Below are 18,656 nucleotides of genomic sequence, written 5' to 3' on the forward strand. Positions count from 1 at the left end.
TAAAACTGTAAGGCAGCCATTACCACTTCCCTAAATTACCCCAGGGTGATGTCTTTCCTTTGGAATTTATCTAGTTTTCTAGGAATGTTGGTATTTCAGATATTGGATCTAATAGCCTATAAGAGCAATTGCGGTTCCTTGCCCCACACTCTGAGACGTGAAGATGGAAGCTGGGGTATCCTTAAGAATGAACAAAGGACACTTGGATACAAGTCCTGTGTTTAAGACAAGCTTCTAGGACTGCACCGAGCTGTGCCTTTGAAGCATCGGATCTTAAAATGCTCCAGACTAGGCAGGGCAGGGTTGTGGTATTAAAGGATGTGTACCTTGGATGAATGACCCTTATCATTAAGTAATTTCTTTTTGAGTGACTGGCAATACCATGTTGGGTTTTTAGCAGTTTGAATCTGGTTGGCCATTTGGGCCAGTAGCCATATACACGTAAGATCATGCAAGTAGAGTTGAGGTTGCAGCAGATTCAGTAAGCCTGTGTAGCGTGTTGGCGGAAAGTGTGGGCTCTGGAGTCCCAGGGAACAGGATTGGCTTCACCACTTAGCTTTGTATCTGTGCTTCCTTCTCTGCAAAGGGGAGACAGTAATAGGACTTATTCTGTAGGACTGCTGTGAGCATAGATAAATAAATAAAAGCACTTATAACAGTTCCTGGTAAAGAGCATTTATTTTTTTAAAGTAATTAATTATTAATTTTTTTTTTGGCAAACAGCGTTTATTGATGATTCACTGTGGCTACATTCACATCCTTGGAATACAGAATGCCCTGAGATCGTCACAGTGACAAGTAACTGTGAACTTAGAAACAAGCAGCAGAACCACTTGTAAGAAGGGGAAGGCTCCAGTTTCCACTACAGAGAGTGTGGGGAGGAGTCAGGTTTTTGTCTTTGTCTCTTAGGCAACCTCTTAAACCCAGATTTATCCATCCATGCACTCCTCCTTAACATCCTGGTTAAGAACTCCAGTTCTGAAGTTGAATTTCCTGGGCTCAAATCCTTCCTCTGCCTATAGGGAGGCTCATCATATGCTGAGACAACCCGCAAAATCAGGTACCAGTATCTTTGGAGGTTGAACTTGATATTTAATAAAAATTCCATAGTTAACATGAGATAAATCAGAAGTTTGGTGAGCTTCCATTTTCTAGGTGAATTTTTGTTTAAATTCTGAGTCTTCATGGAGGATTTTTCTCATTGCCGGGGTTTTCACTCAAGCCCTGACTCTTCCTCCTACTCGCTTCGTTACTTCCGAAGTTATTTACTTTCCCTTAACATCCGTCTCCTCAGCTATGACGTGGGATAATAATAGTACCTACTTCCAAGGCCTGTTGTGAGGATTCCATGGGATACGCATAGAAAACACCCCACACGATGCCTGGGACAGACTGACTGTCACCGTGTGCTCCGTGTCATCACTGTTCTTTCCATTCACGCGTTTATTGAGCGCCTTTCATGTAAAAAGCCCTTGGCAAAGGATAAAGGTGAAATAAAAGGAAATTATCCTAGAATCAGGAGGAGAAGGAAGGGATTCAGAAAGACATTCAGTAAGTCACTTCTCCTTCCGAGGAGCTATTCTGCTCTGAATGCAGCTCATGGAATGATAGTCAACAGAACAAAAATGTGGTTTAAAAGCAAGCTAGAGAGAAATGGTCACACCCCATGGTTAATCCTGGAGACAGAGCTCTAATGAGAACTCCACTTAGGCAAAGAGTTGGGATGGGTTGGAATCGATAATGTGAACGCTCAGGGAGGCGGCATGGTGAGTTAATTTGGTCTGCTGCACCCAGAATAATCCTGGTCCCGAGTAAGGCCTGTCGTGCAGGCAGACTTCTCATCTCAGCTGCTGTTAACACCGGACACTGCCTTGATTCTGTGGTGACCAGAGGGGGGTCAGTCGCCTCTTCTGTGCAAAGAACAAACACGCTGGTAGACTTGATAGGCTTTGCTACTGTGATGTTTTCTTTTGGTTGAAACAAAAGTATTAGAAGATGGAACTAACCAAGATGAGGAGGCTTTGTGACATCCAGTCTGAGTTTATAGCATCTCTCTCTTTTTTAAGATTTCATTTATTTGAGAGAGAGAGAAAGGCCGAGTGAGCAGGGGGAGCAGCAGAGTGAGAGGGAGAAGCAGGCTCCGTGCTGAGTGTGGAGCCCGATGCGGGGCTTGATCTCTCGACCCTGAGATCACAACCTAAGTCGAAATCAAGAGTTAGACCCTTACCCAACTGAGCCACCCAGGTATTCTTCATACCATCTCTTTTGAGTTCACACAATTATTTGGGTTAGGTCTCACCTAAGAATCCTTCCAGAGTGGGAGAAGGGACATAAGACAGGCTGGGATCTCAGTAACGATCATGCCTGGAAGAACACTGATAATGCATTAAAACTCTTACACGGACAGAGAGTGCGTGCCCAGTTCCAGGGGGCCAGCTCTGAAATGGGATCCAGTTTGTAGGCTGTCCACACAGACAGGCCACCACGGGCCCTGGCAAAAGCTAAAGAATACCCTTGCGTGTGTTTGCATATTGCAGTGGACAAACTTGTTTACCGTTATCCAACAGCAGACTTTTATCCCCTTCTCATGTCATGCATGAGAACAGAAGCACAGAGACTTTAAGAGATTTTCCATAGAACCAAAGCCAAGTTCAGGGCTCTCTATACCAGCCTGTCTCTCTAGCATAAGAAATTAACGGCCATGTTTAGGGCTGGCAGGGGTGAGATCACATTATTATGTAAAGCCATAGTCTTTAGAACTCTTGGTCAGGGTTTATGGGGGTGACTTGGTCAGTTAAGCATCTACTTTTGGCTCAGGTCATGATCTGATGCCCTGCTGAGTGGTGGGGGGAGTCAGCTTCTCTCTCTCCTTCTGCCCTTCCCCTGCTCTTGATTACTGTTTTGTGCTCTCTCTCTCTCTCTCTCTCTTTTTAATAAATAAAATCTTTTAAAAAACCCAAAATACTGTTGGTCAAAACTCAGAGCCGAGAGCCTGCGGGACCTTAAGACACACAGATGTAAGATCCTCTGCTGGAGGATTAGGATGCTGAAACAAGTCAGTGAGAGCAGAAGTATAAACCGGGGAACAGTAACAAGGGCATTTCCTGAGAATGTTGGTGTCATTTTGTCTTATGACTTAACTGCCTCTCCCCCACCACCTTGCTGCACATTGTTTCCTCCTAACGATGCATGTACGCCCGCATGGGGTTTTCCTGCCACTCGGGCAGACGGGCCAGGCTGGTCGCCACTTCCTTCTGGACAGGCCACCCCCAGGCCTCAAAGAATGGAGCCAGGTTCTTCTGCACCTTTTCCGAGAACTTCTGCACCCACAGATTCATCTTGCCAGTGTTGTCTTTGGGGATGCCAGAGAGTGTCTGGTACTCAGCAAAGAGCTGGGTGAATGGCTCCCACCCAAAGGCCTCCTGGAGCTGAGAAGAGAAAGAAGGGACAGGATGAGGAGCCAGTTTGTGGAAGTTCCTGCAACACGCACTTCCAGTGTATTTCAGTCATAGTGATTCTTTCCCCTTGATCACTCACGAGCTTCCCTCCTATGATGTGCCCCTGTGTCTCCACTCTGCCCCTGCACATCAAGACAATCCCATTGGCTCATTCCATCCATCTCTTGACCACAGAACCTGTATGCCTTGAATTTTTTAGGGGACATCACAGGCAAGCAAATATCTGAAAAGACATAAATTCTCAGCAAATAACAGTTATTATAATTATCTCTAACTTAAAAAATTATATTCCCAGGCCCCAAGTGTTTTTCTAGGCATCAGATGGGTCTGAGCCTGATTGAGATGGGAAACCCTGAAATCTCACATGTTTGGTCTTTGGGACCCTCAAGGCTGGGAATGTCCAACACATTTCAGACAGAATAAAATTGCTGTTTTTATACAGCCACCTCAGATCTGTAACGATTTTCAAGGCTACTATTTTGTTCTGTGGAACACTCCCTTTGGGGCAAAAGCAGGAAGAAGCAGGCACACTAGAAGGGGCTCAAAAGGAGAGTCTCATGTTCATGGAGGGATAGCCCACCAGAAAGCGACAAGCAGGAGGCCCTTGTCAGCTACGATAATAGAGGTTCGGAATGAGCAGGGATCCTGCGGTGTCCCAGACCACTCGCCATTTTTTGGAGGAGAATTCTGACTCTGCGGTATAAATCGTAAGGACAATTGACACCTTGATGTCTGATCTCACTGCCTTGGCCTCTGCCAGTCCTCCTGTGCATCGCTGTTAATTAGTACATCAACACATTATGTTACACATACAACATTTATTATATATTGACAGAGTGCAGGGTGTTGCACTGAACAAAAGTGATTAGGAGCTCCTGTCTTTCCAGAGCCCACGGGTCAGTGGGAGAGACAGATGTGTAAATAAATTCCCAAAAGAGAAGACTTATCAAGTATATGATATCAGGAGAAGAGGGCAATAGAGCTGAATTGTGACAGGTGACTTGACTTGACAGTCAATGCGTAAGATGTTCCACCATGTTTCAGCCACCAGAAGGAAACATGGTGGATCGGGGACAAGACAGTGAGGCAGAGGATGTGTTCATGGCAGGAAGCAGGAAAGGTTAACTAGGGAGGACAGGGAACGGGAGCTGGAGCTGGTGCAACCTGCCCTGTAGGGCCTTTTACACCCTGCCAAGTGGCTTTGACTTCACTCTGTAGGTGGAAGAGACCACTTTTAGAGTTTTAGACATGGAATCTTAAGATTCTTTTGGAAGATGGACAGTAGGGGTTGAGGCAAGATGCTGGAATAACCTAGGAGTTTCTCACCAAGAGAGAGAAGGGCAGTGAGATGAGAACCTGCGTGAAGGCAACAGAGGGAGGTAGGGTGGGGATGAGGTGGAGGGTCAGAGGGGTCTGCCTGTCCTGAGACTGACTCTCAGATGCCAGGATGATGGGTCTCTCCATAGCTTCTGCAAAATGATATTCAGGCCTCCCTGGTGAGTGAGTGAGTGAGTGGGGAGGGCACGGTTGTGGCTTTCACCTACACTTCAGCGGCCAACTGCCGTTTACAGTCTGTTTTCCAGCGGACCCTCAGACTGTCTCCTTAGGCATACAGAACTGAGACAATGCAAAGTCATCTCATTGACTGGGGCTGTCTCCATTCACTCTTAGAAAATACCAGAAAGAACAATACTGAGATGGTGTGGCTGTGCCAAAGCCCAAGACTTGTCATCAATTCCTGATTTTAGGGTCTGGGTCCATCATTTAAATGAGTGATATGGGACAGGCTGCTGAAAAATCTTTAATCTGGCACTTGCCTCTGTGAAGAGTGGGCCACACCACTCTCCTCTAGGGCTGTGGTAGACCGCACAGGAGATCCTATTTGGGGAACAGCTTTGCCAACTCAGAAACATTAATGTTCGTAACAGGTTGGGGGAGGGGCCAGGGCTTTGTGCACATTTCACAGGAAGCCCGCATGGTTCAGGACTTTGGTATTCTCCTATTTGTTTACTCACTCTAAAACTATTTCAGGGTCATGTAGGGTAACTGAATTCAGAAAACCCTGACAGCAGTTACCTCCTAAAAAGCTTCCTGTAATGCAGTTGTCCCAGAGACACACCACTGTTATCATGAAGGGACGGAGGGATGCAACACTCACTTGATCACAGAACTAAGGTGAAGAGAAACAAAGCACAACAAAACAACACCCACTTCTGAAGCACTTATTAGACGACTGTGGTCAAGACTGGTGAGTGGAAGCGCTGCGCTCCAGCCTCAGGAAAGACTAACTCGGAACTTCCGTTCATGACTGGAGGACCAGTAGGCTGTATTTTCTCTACTTGTTTTCTAGATACTTTTTATTTCCTCTTACTTAACACCACAAAGTACAGGAGCCAGTGAGACAGGTGTTATTTCCTCCAACTTATGGATGTTCTACCATGCAGTCAGGCCCCCCCGTGCCCAGGTTGGAGGGGGTGGCGAATGGGGTCCAGGATGCAACACAATGGAGGGGTCTGCTGGCCCTCACCTCCCGCCTTTCTGCTCCGTACCTGTAGGTATGTTTCCAGAGCTGTCCACACATTCCAGTCACTCAGGGGGGCTCCCTTTTCCAGGTACGTTTTGATTCTCTTCTCTCGTTCTAGAGGACTTAGATCAGGGTGAGCCTTAGCCCTGGGGATGTCCAGGACCGTTTCATGCACATAGACAGACCAGAGGTTGCAGGTGGCCTCAGTGGTGTGTGGCGGGAACTCCCACTCTTCTCGCTGCTGGTTGTGACCCAGCTCATGGATGGGTCCCCACAGACCATTGCTCCTCATGTGTGCCTCATTGATGAGCTCTTGCACCGACTCCAGGTGGCACATGATGGGGTATCCTGAGTGCATCCAGCCTGGGAATGCAGAAGTTAGAGATGAGGCATGGCAGAGGTGGAGGGGACACAAACCGTCTTCCTTCATGCCTCTCTGCCGAGTCACTTTTCCTCACCATCCTGGGTGCGCCCAGCAATGCCAGAATCTCCATGCTGATTGGAAAGTAGATGGCTTGCTCTGCTTAGTCAAGAACTGAATGGTCCCCAGGCCCCTTCCCAGCCTTTCATGTCAGGGTTATGTCCTCCTCCTTGCTCTGGCCCTGAGCAAGATGAATACACTTGTTCTCACTATCGTTCAGAGCTTCATTTTCTGTGATTTTGCTTCATGTGAGTCTGTGACACTAGGTCCTGTGTCTGGGTTTGAGATCCCTGAGACTAGAGCAATGTCACTTCTTCTTCTGCCATGTAAGCCACTGTTGTACAGCTTTATGTTCTTTAGCACAGATAATCTCCTTTTTTAAAGAGAAAAAAAATGAGGTCCAAAGCAACGTTCTCTACATCAGAACATTGTTTCCTTTTTTTTTTTTTTCATGTAAACCCATCAATACTTAACATAAATGTCTTTCCTTCCATTGCCAGCTCTGACTTCCATTTGAAGGAATATTTCTGTTTCTCCTTGAAACAAGGAAGAGATGGCTCATTGCTATCTGTGAACTCCTAGTAGCACTCTTTTGATATCATTCTACCATCCTGTGAAATCTTACCTTGTAGATATAAATGATTCACCTTTTTCATATGGGAACATCTTTGCACCCCCATCAAGGTCTACATCTGTTACGTCTTTTTCCTTTACTGGTAAGATTATGCCTTTCACGTATGGGGCATTAAAAAAGAGAAAAGAATGAATAAATGGCCCGCTGACTAGGAGCACCCACCAGCTGAGATCTGCACATCAGCCACAATCCTCTCGGGACAGCAGAAGGGGAAAGGCCGGGCTGCTAGCTGGGCTATAGCGTGCATCATCTCATCCCAGAGGCGGAGTACAGGCTCGGGGTCCTCCAGGTCTCGCAGGTTTGCTGTCGGCACCGTCAAGATGATATTGTCTGTTGCCAGCTCTCCCCAGGGAGCCTGGCTCCTCTGGATAGACTTTTTCCACGCCTTCAGAGATGTCTTACCTGGGAATAAATATTGTAGGCTTATCTCGCTTTTCCCCAACTTACCTTGAACTCCAGGAGGAGGACACTGAAATAATGAACTATTAACATGTGGGTCTGCATTCTGTGACGTGAAGCACAGGCCTCCAGACCTCCCCTCAGTTCTGCCCGAAGTCTCCATGGACATGGTATTCCACAGCTCCCGCCTCTGCTTACATCTTGAACAGTTCTTCCCCTTCTGTCTGCCAGCCCCTACCCCACCCTTCTTTAGCAACTGAACCCGTAACTATGGTGGCATCCCCAGTGCATCCTCTTCCCTCAGCATTCCCTCAGCATTGGCACGATGACATAGAGACGTAACAGACATAGACCTTGATGGGGGTGCAAAGATGTTCCCATATGAAAAGGTGAATCATTTTTATCTACAAGGTAAGATTTCACAGGATGGTAGAATGATATTAAAATAGTGCTACTAGGAGTTCACAGATAGCAATGAGCCATCTCTTCCTTGTTTCAAAGAGAAACAAATATTCCTTCAAAATATTCCTTCAGTCCACTCACCCAGCTTGTAGTAAGGGGCAGGCACAACCCTTTTGATGGTGACAGATACGGGGCCCAGTTTGCTGCCCTTTGGCACGATGACATAGACAAGGCCACCCCAGAGGCAGCAGATGGATTGTTTGGTCCTGTCCAGATAGCACTGATGAGTCACCGCAGGGGCTCGAGACAGCTTGCTGGCCTTGATCAAGTCGTCTGTGTGGCAGCCAATCTGTACCTGGGGAGGAGAGTCCACCATGTGTAGGAGGAACTAGGTCCCTATGGTGTGGGGGTGGGGGAGGGGGTACGTGTGTGGGGTGCTGTGTGAGGGTGGCGGGCTGTGTGCGTAGGGTTGGTGGCTGTGTTGTGCTGGGTGAATGGCAGGTACTAGAAGAACACCAGCTCCCTTCCTCGATGAGCTATGCATGGAAACCTATGAAATTTTAGTACTCCGATAGTCATCGGGACTGAAAAGTATATGGAACCAGGGATTTAAATGGCTCCGCAAAGAATTGTCAACAGACAGACCAGATAGGATAACCCTGAGGCTGTTACTGACTAGGGCCCCACAAAGCCCCTGTACTGGGTGGAATCCAGGCTCTTGTGGCAGGGCCGATGCCAGTGTGCTGATTCCAAAGGCAGGATGAGCCAGAGGGGATCCTCGTCACCATTTGTGCACAGACAGGAGACCACCCATCCAGAGGCGGCAGGATCTGGCCTTAGTTGGGGGGACTGATTCCTGCTTCTGCCTTTGTCGAGGGCTCCCCTTCCTGGTCAGATGGGTTGAGGGCTGTTTTGTCTGGGGTCCTGAGGTTGCTTTTCTTAGGTTTAATGTAAGCGAGCTCCAGACAGGCGGCTGAGACGGAAGGTGCCCTGTAATAGGAAGTGACCCTCAGAGCTAAGGCAGGACAATTTTAATGTTGCCTCTAGAGCCTATCTTTGTGACCAAATGAAGCACACTCCTCAGGTGTGAAGGTAGTGACGTACAAGGCAGAAAGGCCACGTGCTGGTGGCCAAGCCGGTGATGTCCTGAGGCTGTGACAGGTGCTCCTGGCCCTCCTCAGATCACCACGGGGAGGTATCATCACCACACATGGAAATCGAAGGGCTTAGGTTTGAGTTCCTAAATTCACTCTGGCATTCAGTCCCTTCTTTAGGCTCCCGGAAATTGCGCTGCTTTGTCTATGAAATCTGAAATGGGTAGAATAGTCCCTTCCCGGCCTCCTGGTAGCACTCCTAAGGGCTGAGGAAAAGGAAGCGGCTGTGTGGTTTGGGGTGTCAGCAGTGGGGGTTCTGGCCTTACCTTCAGGCCAGCAGAGGCTGCACCTTCAGACAGCGAGACTTTTGCACTCTCTCCACGTTGGAGGTAGAGCCCCGTGCTCACCCAGGCATCGCAGTGGCCTGCCAAAAGCCACAGGAAAGGCTGAGTTCTTTACTCACCTGCCTCTGCTGCTCCTGGAGCCTCAGAGCCCCTCCTGGAGGCACAGCCCCTGCCCTGCCTACCTCAGCTCATCCACGCTTTGGGCATGCGTCCCTCCAAAACCCTCAGCAGAACCTCAGCCCTGTCTTCCCCAAAGTACACCATAGACAATGAAGCTGGCCCACCGGAGCTACAGTACCTGCGATGTCCTGTGAGCCCGGGAACCCCACCTTCCCCCAGGTTCTGATGCATTGTATGCACTCCCCACTCTGTACCTGGGTTGTTCCCATCGATCTCCACAGTGATGGGGTGTCCTGAGCTGCAGGTGCAGATTCCAAGTTCCAGCGCCAGCTGGGAGCAGTCAGTCCCAGAGTGTGCCAGCCCCGTGGCCAGGCAGAGCACTGCAGCCTCAAAGGAGTCGCCAGCCACAGGGTGCTCCCTGCTCACAGCTGGGAGGCCAGACAGACGCAGCATCTTCCTCATGTGTCGGTGCACAGATTTGTAAGCAGGGACTCCCTTTGCTGGGATCTGTAGGAAGGCTGCAGCATCTGCTCCCAGCTTTGCCAGCCATTGCTTTTCCAAGTTCCTAGCCCCATGGCTCAGTGCAGCGTGGAATTGAGACAGCACCTTGCGGAAGTGGTAGCTCTGCATCTCAGGAGTGGGGACAGGGAAACAGCCTGCATGGAGAGTCTGAGCTAGGATACTGAGGCCAAAGCAGTTGAGGATGATGTTACCGGGGAAATGGGCCAAAGCAGAGCGGCCTGGATTCTGGCTGGCCCACCACCAGGCCTGGCCCCCGATCAGCAAGCCCCCACCCTCGGCCACAAACTCCTGCAGCTGCTTAGCCTCCTTGTCACTGTAAGCCGTGCAGCAGTAGACACGCAAGTCCTGCGTCAGATGGGGCTGCAGACTGCACTCCAGGCCATGCTCTGACAGGAGGGTACACAGGTTTTCTAGACCTGTGGTCACCCCAAGTTTACCTGCCTGGCCTCTGGCCAGCCAGCGCACAGCATTGAGCAGAAAGGGCCCCAGCTTGGGATAACAGAGGATGGCCTCATGGGCAGCCAGGACCACCCGGCCCCGGCCGTAGCGGGCAGCTGCCAGGAAGCAGCCGAGTGAGGCATCTAACCCCAGAGGGAAGGCGAGAGCCCCGTGAACCAGCAGCTGGGAGGGGACTGCATCCGTGTTGAAGTCCAGCTCTGAGATCCCTTCCAGGAGCTGCTGCTGATCCTGCCTGAGATCCTCCCCACATCTGCAAAGTGACAGGAGACAGAGGGGCTACAGTCAAGTCAGAGAAGCACTGAAACAAGCTCACTGCATGGGGAAATCTGTGTGGGGGTGCAGAGATGACCTTGTTCATACCCATCTCCTCGTTCTCACTAATAACTGCCAGGGTTGGAGTATGTGACGTCATTTACTTTATCGAGTCTAAGGAACATCTTTTTAAATTTTTTTAAATTAACATACACTGTATGTTATTTGCCCCAGGGGTACAGGTCTGTGAATTGTCAGCCTTACACACTTCACAGCACTCACCATAGCACATATCCTCCCCAATGTCCATAACCCAACCACCCTCTCCATACCCCCCTCCACCCAGCAACCCTCAGTTTGTTTTGTGAAATTAAGAGTCTCTTATGGTTTTCTCCCTCCCGATCCCATCTTGTTTCATTTTTTCCTTCCCTACTACCCAAATCCCTGACTTTGCCTCTCAAATTCCTCCCACCAGGGAGATCATATGAAAATTGTCTTTCTCTGATTAACTTATTTTGTCTAAGGCAGATTTTTTCACCTTTTAACAACTAACTGATGGCATACTACTGTCTAATTGACAGGGTTTGCTCTTACTTTGTGACACATAAGAATACGGTGCTTCTTATAACTGACAAGGTCACAGACTTGATGGGCTACTGAGGAGTGTGGTAATGGCCTTACGTGCAAATCTTAAGATCCACGTTCTCCAAGTAAACCCTTTTCAGGAATTCTTCGTATGCTAGTCAACTGAGTGGTGGATATTCTGGCTTGACTTTTATGTCTTTTTAAGTAAATACCCATATAAGTAAGTCAGAAAAAAATAGTCCGTTCCTAGAGAAAGTAGTTCTACATTTCTCAGAGCTAATTTTGGCAAGAAAAAAAAAGGTGTAAAAACATCAAATTGCTAACTCTGAGCTAGAAATGAAGTAAATTGTTTAATACTACACTTAAACATATATGCAAATACACACTCTTTTAAAATGGTCACTTAAATGTGATAAGAATATTTATCACTTTTTATTGAGAAATGGTCTAAATGTAAGAAATTGAGAAAAAGTTTTGTATTTCAAATTTTTTAAAATAAAGCCAATTTGTTGATCCTCTATATGTCAAACAACATGAGATTGCTTAAATAAGTTACAGGTTAACTATAGATGGCATACCATATGGTAATTAATGTAATTTTAATATAATATTGGAAAAAGCTTAATGGAAAAAATTTAAAAATCAGATTCCAAGATACCATACCTTAAATAAACCACAGTTCGTGAGATAAACCACCAAAAACAAAAACAAAATAGAAAACACAGAAACCTGACATAGAAGCAGAATCTAAAGCATGTTTATCAAAATGCCTTCAGTGACCCTCTTGGCTACTGAGATTATAGGCTATTTTAATTAACTTTATAAAACTTGATTGTCTCATAGTAAAAACCAAATATTCTTAAAAAGAGTTCATTCATTGAAGTAGCAAACATTATTGGAAAAAGTAACTCTTGTACAGTTTCTCCTTAATTTCTCTTCAGCATGAAAGAGGAGCAAGTAAAAAACTGGCATCAGTCAGACCGTGGCTTACCACTTATTGGTTAAAAATGACAGGTAGATCCATTTGAATTACTACAGACAGGTGTCCAGAACATTCTACTGAGCAAAAAGATTTCTAAAATAGAGAACTTCATGATGCAGTATGTAAGACAAAAATAACCAAAGTTAATATATGTTAGTGTAAATGTCAAAAATATCAGGGTAAAACCACAATTAACTTTTGAACTATGGGATAGAAAGTATTGGTATTGAAAGAGATAGTCAGAGGGGCTTATACCTCATTGGTTGTTCTTTTTTTCTTTTTAAATAAGGAGAATATATGAATATAATTTTTCGGGTAATTAAAAATTAAATTTAAAATGTTAAAATGTAACTGCTTCAAAAATAGAAATAAAATGTATGATCTACAGATGTGTTGGGGAATTAAAGGAGTAGAGAAAACTCAGTCAAGAAAGGATGCAGAAAGAAAGCATAAAAACAGAAAATAAGAAAGAAGGCAAGAGTAAGAGAGAAAGTGAAGTTATCACTATATATGAATGGGTTAAATTTCTATATGAAAAGATAGAGGCTCCTGGACTGGGCTAAGATCATCTAGGTATAAGCTGCCTGTGAAGACAGACTCGAAACTGACACAGAAGGACTGAAAATGAGGTAATCTACACATCAATAAAACTGTATCTGAAAACACAGCAAAAAGGAAGCAGAAGTGCCAGTATTAATATGAGATGCAACTGAATTTGAGGAGGAAAGAATTAAAATACACAAGGATGAATATTTTCCATGGATAAAAGTTATATTTTACCAAAGATATCATTTTCATCAAAACAAAGTGCTGAAAGCAAAAACCACTAAAAAGCAAATTAAAATTTGATGAACTCATAATTGTGTTTGGGAAGGTAATGGCTGTCTCAGCATCCAATGGGTCAGTTACATTAAAAAGGTGGGGGGATAGACATGATTGGAGCAAAATGAAAAATAATTTGATTAGAACCAGAGGACAATAGTGCAACATCTCCCAGACTCTGATGGCAACAGAGAGTCATAATGCTATATTTCACCAATTTGTGGCACAAATATATGGGAGAAAAAAACTTTCTCAAACATGATACATTAAGTAAGATATCAGTTTTCAGCTCACACACGTGCACACAAGAGCAGATTAGATGATCTGTATCAAGCTTCTCAGAGCAGTAGCTACCAATAGTCCAGTGGCATGAGAATGGGATGGTGGTGTGGGACGGAAGACAACCTGCCATTCTTCTCTCTATATTTCTCCATTGACTGTATGTTTTCGCTGAAAGCCTTGCATTCCTTTAGAAATACTTTTGTGAAAAAACGGGATGTTTCTCAAAAGAAAAATGAAGGAAGGAAGGGCAAGCATAGCAGAGCATAGTAGATGAAACACCAAGTAATTTTCAACCGATTGACAATGTTATAAGGGCAGTATTAATGATCTTAGATATTTATTTACCAATATTTAAAATCTTGTATACTATCTATTTGCAATATTGAGGTCTGAAAAATAAGGAGAGTAGCTATTACTTAATAAGGCTCTTAATACATGGTAGGCATTTACACGGTAAACCTGAAATATATTGTTCTTGCTTTACAAACGAGGCTTAGAAAAGTTGGGCAGCTTCCTCCATGGTTCTTAGCTAATACCTGGTGGGAACAGGAAGCAAATCCAGGGTGGTTTGCCTTTAAAGCCAATGTTGTCCACACAGCAGAAAGTCTCCTTCAACTGAGTCTTTGGAGTAAGCCCCAAGTGGGTATATGGCAGGCAACACATATAGTTTGTGCAAAGGAGGCTTTAAATAGTTGTGAAGGTTGGGGTGCCTGGGTGGCTCAGTAGGTTGAGTGTCTGGCTATGAATTTTGGCTCAAGTCATGACCTCAGGGTCCTGGGATTGAGCCCTGCATTGGGCTCCATGCTTAGGGAGTCTGCTTGAGGATTCTCTCCCTCTGCACCCCCAATAAATAAATAAATTTTTAAAATAATAGGTATGAAGGTGCAAAGAATACAGTATTTATGGAAAAGAAAACATATATGTCACTTCAAAGCTGACAGTGCAGGAGGCACTGAAAGAGAAGGGAAGAGAGAGGCAGTGGTGTTCAGAAAAGATACCAGAGTACACCTGAACAAGCAGGTGATACAGGGAATGGCTTTGTGAATGCAGCTTAAGAGCTCTCCCAGTCGTGACAGCTATGACAAGAAGGCTCGGTGGGAAGTGAGTCACCGTCCCCTGCACCATGCCTTGGCCTTGTCTATTCTACTCCCCATGGTGCCTAATTGGCTTATTTTTCCTGAAGTGTTTGTTTCTTAATTTGTTTTCTTTGCTCTGGAATCCTCCTTGTCATCTTATTCTGCCACTTGTTTTATTTAACATTTATTTTTAGAAAGGTCTAAACAGAACATTCAGGGAATCTGCTTCTGCTCGCTGGGTCACGTGTTTCTTCAGGCATGACTGATTCTGTTGTCTTTCCATACTAAATTTCTGTCTCTCTTCTGCTTCCCTTTTAAATTCATTGCAGTGTTTATTTATAGAGTCAGTGTATGGATTTTTTCTCCCTGATTTGCGTCAGCAGACCTTTTCCACATTCTGCACTGGTTTTTCCTTCCTATGCTTTCTAACTTACCCAGGACCCGTGTGTTTGGACGCACACCCCACATCCATCCATCTTCCCAGATAACATGGAGGTTGATATGTTTCTGCTTCCCACTTCCTTGTGGCCTGAGGGTTGTAGCATGAACTGAAGGACAGAGGTCACCTGGGCCCCCTGCTGTGCTCGCTGGGGGGCTAGTCCCTCCACTCTCTGGGGACCCGAGGTAGACCTACTCCACCCACCAGGGGTGGAGCACACCTGAGGAGTTCCAGCCACCACCGTGCGGGGAAGATGGCAGCTGCAGCATCCTTTTCGGCTTCCGCCAAATCCTGAAGTAGCTTTGCTGCTTCTGTGCTTGTGTGGAATCTCACCTAATGTGTTCGTTCTTCTAGAACATGAGAAGACATTAATGATAGTTCTTGGATTTGTGGTTTCCACTTTTTTCTCGCCTCTGGGGTGGGGGTGGGGTCAGGCGATGCTGCACACCTGCCGTGTACCTGTCAGCCTCACAACTGCCACCTTCAGCTCTTTACTTAGCATTTTCCATTCGTTGGTCAGATTGGTGGAGACGGCAACTCCAGGGTCTAGCCTCACTTCACAGAACGTGGAAACTCTTTGGGACTGTGGTGAGGATCACGTGACTGAACACGAACTCTTCAAGAGCTGCGTAAGCTGCCGGCAGATGTTTACTTCTTTGTAAGCAGTTCCTAATATATTCTCCACCTTATAGGTTACGCCACATGTAAATGTATTGAGGCGTTGTTCTAGGAATGATGTTTTTGCTAGACTCTTCCGTGTCTTGTATTCTGCGTCTGAGTGCCTTTGGAACTGACTTTGCATATTAAAGCAAGTGCCCTGTCCTCCTCAGCTTTACAAGCATAGGTGTGCAGTCAGCTCTTGCCCTTGGGGACAGGACAGGGAGAGTATCTTCTGTTGGCTTTTAGAGAATGCCCCTCCCCTTGGCAGACAGAGTATTTCCTGTCTCCAGCAGGAATTTGAAGTTAGCAAACCAGCTGTGTCAGTCCAGGAACATTGACCAAGATTTGCTGGCAGGAAAGTTCCCCCCAAACCTCTAAGGGATTGTGCCTGGGAGGCTCAGTTGGTTAACTGGCTGCCTTTGGCTCAGGTCATGATCCTAGGGCCCTGGGATCGAGCCCCACATCAGGCTCCCTGCTCAGTGGAGAGCCTGCTTCTCCTCCTCTTCTGCCTGCCACTCTGCCTACTTGTACTCTGTCTATCAAATAAAGAATAAAATCTTAAAGCAAAATAAAACAAACTCATAAAACAAAATAAAACCCCTAAGGGGATGCCAGGTGACGGAAGAATGAATGTAAGCTGAGGGCCTGGGCTTAAAGTAATTGGGCCTTCTTAGACTTTGAGCTGATCCGGTCTACCAGCTCCAGCTCATTTCTTGGCTGAGCTCTCCTGGCAAAACATTCCTTAACATGAAGTTAACTGTGGGGTTAATACTGTATACTAAGCCACCCTTTCTTTTTTATGGTTTTGGATGTGTACTCACTTATGTATTCATTAATTTATATGGCATACAAATATCTCTCGCTCTCTACTACGTTTCACACAGCAGGCACTGAGAATAAAGCAGCAGACAGGACAGGCAAGGTCAAGGCATTCCTGCAGCTTTCTGTCCTGGCTGCTGGGCAGGCACTCACAAGGGCACAGGTGGGATATGATGTACGGATTGTGATCCCTGATGTTTAGGCTGTAAATGGAGAAGAGTGACACTGGAAGGTCAGTCCTAGATTCAGTAGGGTCATTGGAAAAGGCTCCTCTGAGGAGGGGTTTTGAATAAGGAGAATAAATTGCCTTTTGAGAGCCGAGGGAAGATCCAGAGTAGTAAGAGTAATTTGAAAACCAGTGTTTAAAATTAACTGCCATCAAACTGCCAATGTTATTTTTTTTTGAGTAGCTGGATTCGCAAATCTCTTTAAAGTATGTAAGACAAGAAACCTGATGTTACACTTGTGGCCTTTGAATTTTTGAATGTGTGTGGCTGATGTATCAGCTACAGCTCCTCCTGGAAATACCCACACTAGAAAATACCCAAGTACTCAACAAAAGGACACAGTTCAACAAACGATGGCACCTATACTGTGACTAGAAACTCCCATTAAAAGGATTATTGTTAAAAATAGAGAAATGGTTTTAAACAAATACAGACTAGCAGTACACAATCACAAGTAGCAAAACTGATGTATGGTGTTGGAAGTTACAGAAAGGGGAAGATTGTGTTGGGGAGATAATGAGAAATAAACATATTCAGATGCTTTAATGTCATATGTTATTTCAGTAGAAGTTTTGCAAATAAAGAACACCGATAACATGGAAGTTATTTTCATATATTACCTGAACGTTTCCAGCACTTCTATTGGTCGTTCAAGTAGAGACTAAACACTACTATTATGAACTATAGAAACTATAGTTAACACTACTGTAAACCCAGTGTCCAAAGTAGTGTCCAGAACTTAACAGGCACATAGTACGTTTTATCTGTCTATCTACCTATCTATCAATTTTTATTTATTTTGAGAGACATAGAGCGTGTGTGCTTGGCAGGAGGGACAGAGGGAGAGAGAGGAGAGAATCTTAAGCAGGCTTCATATCCAACAAGAGTCTGTCATGGGCTCGATCTCATGACAGTGAGATCATGACCCGAGTTGAAATCAAGAATCGGAGCCACCCAGCAGCCCCAAAGTACATTTTAGATAAATGAAAGAATGGACAGATACTAGAAAGAGGGAAGGAAAATTGACATGTTAAGGAAATTTGCTTCTTTGTCCATTTTGTTGCCAAATTGATAAAATGATAGAGAATGAGAGGTCAAAGAAAGATACCTAGTGTCTAATTTGAGGAAATTTTTTTTGTTGTTTACAATTTTATAAAAAGGCAGAGAAGTAATGTAAAAAACTTTTTCAGGTTATAATTATAGATAATTTGGAGATGAAAATAATAATCACCTATCAACCTAACCTTAGAGATACACTATTAATATTTTGTTTTATTTTCTTCTAGTATTTTATTTTCCACCTATATACGTATACATGTCTTAACAAATTTGGCATCATTTGAATATACTTTTATATCTTAATTTTGCCTACTGTATCATGAGCATTTTCTTATTCCTTTAATTAATGAGTCTTTAAGGGCTGAAGAGTAAGCTATGCCATAGTAATTTAAGCAATATTCCATTTATTAGACACTTAGAGTTTTCCCAGTGTTTTACATAACGGTGAATATATCATTAAAAATATTTTGCTGCTAAATATCCACCTCATGGCCCAATTTCTCCTGTCCACCCCTTTCATCTTCCCTTCCCCCAGAGACGTTGATTCGGACAGTCGCTTCCTGTAAACTTCCTGCACATTGTGTTGGTCTTTGAGTTGGGTTCCTTGGGAACCCAATTCTAGGGAATTGGGTAATGTTTAGCAGTTCTCCTTTGACTCACCAATGCCATTTCCAGTGATGTGGCAAAAATATGAAGACATATGCACGCAGGCATTTATTGTAGTATAGATGTAATTAAATATATTAGATTAAATTAAATATTAAATATTAAACGTTAGAAACTAAATATTAGAAACTTGAATGTCTGTCAGTAAAAAACTAACTGGAAAAACTACACTGCATCTGTACATTTCAATGTAATATAATACATAGTGCATATCTATAGGCTATTACGAAGCCATATCCAGAAAATAATGCTAAGTAAAAAAAGTAAGGTGAGGGAAAATGTGTGTAGTTTACTATCACGTTTTTGAAGTGTGTGTGTGTGTTCATATATAAACTAACAATGGAGTAAAGGTAATTTTTTTTAGAAAGGGAGAGAAGAAAATTATAAAAAGGGAATAGGGATAGAATATT

General features: G+C 44.8%; 1 protein-coding gene and 1 long non-coding RNA gene across 3 annotated transcripts in view; one reads left to right on the forward strand and one right to left on the reverse strand.

The window, feature by feature from the left end:
* The window catches only part of LOC308352240, a 200,727-nt gene that overhangs the window by 121,025 nt on the left and 61,046 nt on the right, over nt 1–18,656 (forward strand). The gene's annotated exons all lie outside the window — the stretch shown is intronic.
* LOC308352237 (TRPM8 channel-associated factor 2-like) overlaps nt 1–18,656 on the reverse strand; it is a gene marked incomplete at its 5' end in the record, with an annotated part of 40,652 nt that overhangs the window by 18,720 nt on the left and 3,276 nt on the right. The window contains 6 exons of the mRNA XM_080818339.1: nt 3,306–3,428; nt 6,008–6,345; nt 7,200–7,439; nt 7,980–8,193; nt 9,259–9,356; nt 9,651–10,627. Of these exons, the coding sequence (XP_080674465.1) occupies nt 3,306–3,428; nt 6,008–6,345; nt 7,200–7,439; nt 7,980–8,193; nt 9,259–9,356; nt 9,651–10,627 (1,990 nt within the window). The remainder of the gene's footprint in view (nt 1–3,305; nt 3,429–6,007; nt 6,346–7,199; nt 7,440–7,979; nt 8,194–9,258; nt 9,357–9,650; nt 10,628–18,656) is intronic.

Source organism: Martes martes (genome assembly GCF_963455335.1).
Source record: "Martes martes genome assembly, chromosome: 11".
NCBI classification, from domain to species: Eukaryota; Metazoa; Chordata; class Mammalia; order Carnivora; family Mustelidae; genus Martes; species Martes martes.